The following is a 3744-nucleotide window of genomic DNA, read 5'->3' on the forward strand; positions in this document are numbered from 1 at the left end:
CAATATTTGTTCCACATGACTTTACCTTTTGAAAATGATACTTCACACATCAAACTATAGTTCATATTGAGTTTCAATAATCAGCATGTCACATACATGTAATTTAGACTTATTTAGGTAATAGGTAATTCATGAGTTTTTTTCGTCTTATGTAATAAACTGTTTCTATCTATATTAACAAAAATTATGAATTTGGTTGTACTTAATTATGGTGAACAAGGCGTTTGAGGCAGCTTGGCAAGACGCATGTAATGATATCGGGCCAAGGTCAAGGTTGACCATCCCAGTTGTGCAAAGCTTTTTAGTAGTCCCAATTACCTTTCAAGGCCCATGTAATTCTCCAATTCTCCATTTCCAGGTATTCTTCAGTCATAGATTGTTAACGTACATTCACGTTTGCATCCGTATAAGTAATGAATCAATTTTATTACCATTACATTACTTTGTAAAAATATCCCGAGTAAGAAATAAATAAATTATGAATTATGATAATTTTTTGCTAATCGGTAGCACTCTATACCACATTACGTTACATGTAAATATTGGTAATAAAACTGATTCTTTAATAATCTTTATCCACATTGATACAAAGTGAAAAAAAGTTATCAATCCACGATTTAAGGTTACTTCATCACAATGCTCCTTTTTATTAAAAGTATTACGATAAAATATACTTGTTAAAATGTTTTTGTGAGAAGTCGTTGTGACGGAGAATTTTCTTCTCGTACCAGAACATGGCTTCGCGCGAGTTCATGTTTGATTTCAACGAACGCGAGTGCCAGCGAACCAAGACGATCCAATCGTCCCCAAGTGCAAGCGAATCATGTCGTTCTCAGTTTTTGTGTGAGTTCATTAGATCGTTCTCTCAAAAATTTGGGAGAATGACTTGGTACTCAATTTTTGTGTGAAAATAAGATTTCGTGAGCTCGCGTAAAATTAGGAGAGTGACTTGGTTCGCTCGCACTCGCATTCTCTCAAATCGAACGCGAATTCACGCAAAATCATGTTCTGGGTACGAAAAGAAAATTCTAGGTCACGACTTGTCACCAAAAAATGAGCGAAGTCTTTCGAACGAATGAAGACGGTATTTTGGCAATTTTTTTTTGTTTTTTTTTCTTTTTCAAATTGTATTTTCATGAATTTCCCAATGTTTAAACCCTGATAGTTTTTAAAACATAGCTTATAATTTTATAAATTAATTAATATCTAATTATCATGAGCAGCTACTTGGTACTATTGTCGCTCCTGAAGACCCTAATTCATGGAGCGATTGCGAATCCGGGGCATGGTTAAAATTTTCAGACGTAAATGGTTTATTTATCGATGGATCGGGTATGATCGATGGTCGTGGCAACGCTTGGTGGACCAAATCTTCAACCTACGTACTCTTTCTACCAATTAATTTCATATTCATATCTCACAAATTAATTTAATATACAAGAATTAAATTTATTTCTTTTACCTTCAATATACATTTTGACTCTTTTGCAGATCAACGAAGAATACAGATGTACCGTACCACCATCAGTAAGAAAACTATCCATAGCGTCATAGGTGTCTTCGGACATAGGCAAGTCACATAGGCAAGATGAGCAATCGTCTAGGCCCAAAATTTTGAATATTATCCAGTTTTCCTAAAAGTTGAGATAGTATAATTTTTAATTTGTTAAATACTTTTTGAAGTATAAAATAGATAAATTTTAGTATTATTTTTTTATATGTATTAAATAATTAAAGGTGTATGAGGGTTCATTTTTATTTACGCCTAGGGCCTACTAAATTGTTGAGACGAGCTTGCATAGCCTACACGATATGTGAAATATGTGAGGCCCGTTATTTTTATATATTACTATTATTATTTTTTTATGTAATAAAAGTAAGTATTTTTGGCAAGTGAAGGTCATAGGAAAGTATGTTCTTTCAGTCATTCGATGACAACGTTCAGATTATTCTCATTCTTATATTTAATTATAAGAACGTGTTGACGTGACGCTGAATTGTCCAGGCTGAGAGTGGTCTAAAATGATGTTTAAAACGTATTCAAATAAGATGTATTTATCTATAGGCATTACATTTTGAAAATTGCAATGGGCTTCACCTAAGAGAACTTAAGCATCGTGATAGCCCTAGAAACCATATCGGTGTATCTGGATGCAACGATGTGATTATTGCATATTTAGACATCGCTGCACCTGCAAGCAGCCCCAATACTGACGGCATAGACGTCGCAAGATCAACCCAAGTTCGGATTCAAGAATCAGTTATCAGAACCGGTAATAATTACCAAAAAATTAAATTTCTATGCATTACCTTGACAAGTTTTATTCATACTATTTTTTTATCAAACATTAGGGGATGATTGTATAGCAATAAACAGTGGATCATCTCAAATTAATATTACTGGTGTATATTGCGGTCCAGGCCATGGTATAAGGTAAACTCACTACATGAGTCGTCATAATGTTACAACTCGAGCGTATGTGATTACTTATATTTTATTACTGTATTATTTATGTCTGTATCTGTATCTTGCAGTATTGGAAGTTTGGGCATGGATGGGGAATATAGTACGGTTGAAGGTGTATACGTACGAAAATGTAACTTTTCTGGAACACAAAATGGAGCAAGAATCAAAACATGGCAGGTCAGTTCAAGTATCACATCTGGGTGTAAAATGGGTTAAATTTACAGATCATATAGTATACTGATCTGGGTTCAGTTCAATGGCTATTATTAAATTAATTTAAATTGCTTGGGCTCGATTAACACTTTTTATCCATTTTTCGTGATTTTGATATTGACCAATATGATCACACAACGATAATTTTTTTCAATATATGACTATTGTTCTGTAAATAAACTGACTTGAAAGATTCATGTCACTTTTAACTAATTCAGCCCCTTTAACGAGTTTTATGGTGAATGATTAAGTGCCAAATAGTTCATAGTCTAAATGATTCAAAGGTTCTGAATGACATTGATTCTGAGTGACAACAACCTGTTTGATAATCATTTTGAATGAATAATGTGAACGATGTAAAATTACCAAATTATATGTGAGATTAGGCCGCATATATTTAAGTAAAAATACTTACCCTCTCCATGTATTCTTATCCATTAATCGGTTACCAAATAATATGTGGGTTTGAAAACCTTAATAGAAACTTGTTATATATGAACATACAGGGAGGTTCAGGTTATGCTAAAGATATTATATTCGAGGATATTTACCTTCACAATGTGAATAACCCTATACTTATCGATCAATATTACTGTGCGGACAACAATAATTGCCCTAAAGAGGTAACATTTTCTTTTCTCGATCAAACAAATCACTTCAACAAGACGCGTTAAATAGGTACCAGCTTACGCATTTCTTTTATATGCAGTCAGGGGCAGTAAATATCAGCAACATAAGTTACAAGCTATTTCAAGGAACATCATCATCTCGAACTGCAATTAATTTTGATTGTAGTAACAATGTACCATGCTTGGGTCTTTCATTGGATCAAATAAACATAACATCTACTGTGAACGGAGAAGATACAATCGCTTACTGCAACAATGCTTATGGCACAAGTTATATTACGACACCTAGTGCATCGTGTTTGCTACATTGAACATTATTGCACCAACAACTACTACACGTTTAGGGATGGTATGAAAGTTAGATGCTAGGTAGCTTATCCTAGAACTAATCAGTATCGATATCGAATGTTATTCTAGTAGGTTTAATGTACATTC

At 33.5% G+C, this 3744-nt stretch overlaps 1 protein-coding gene across 1 annotated transcript; it reads left to right on the forward strand.

Annotated features, from left to right (window-relative positions):
• The first annotated feature begins 208 nt into the window (after positions 1–208).
• Positions 209–3620, forward strand: LOC139876194 (probable polygalacturonase At3g15720). The gene is made up of 8 exons (XM_071863486.1): positions 209–358; positions 1224–1382; positions 1492–1527; positions 2066–2273; positions 2353–2434; positions 2536–2644; positions 3187–3303; positions 3390–3620. Exons 1-8 carry the CDS (start codon positions 209–211, stop codon positions 3618–3620), a joined length of 1092 nt encoding a protein of 363 aa, XP_071719587.1.
• Positions 3621–3744: the final 124 nt, after the last annotated feature.

This window comes from Rutidosis leptorrhynchoides, chromosome 11 (assembly GCF_046630445.1).
Source record: "Rutidosis leptorrhynchoides isolate AG116_Rl617_1_P2 chromosome 11, CSIRO_AGI_Rlap_v1, whole genome shotgun sequence".
Classification (NCBI taxonomy): Eukaryota; Viridiplantae; Streptophyta; class Magnoliopsida; order Asterales; family Asteraceae; genus Rutidosis; species Rutidosis leptorrhynchoides.

Bases quoted from the DNA above. Each gene is read 5' to 3' on its own strand.
- LOC139876194 (XM_071863486.1), top strand. From the start codon at position 209: ATGGTGAACAAGGCGTTTGAGGCAGCTTGGCAAGACGCATGTAATGAT. The intron at 2,274-2,352 runs GTAATAATTACC...ATCAAACATTAG, and splicing joins AGAATCAGTTATCAGAACCG to GGGATGATTGTATAGCAATA. The intron at 2,435-2,535 runs GTAAACTCACTA...TGTATCTTGCAG, and splicing joins GGTCCAGGCCATGGTATAAG to TATTGGAAGTTTGGGCATGG.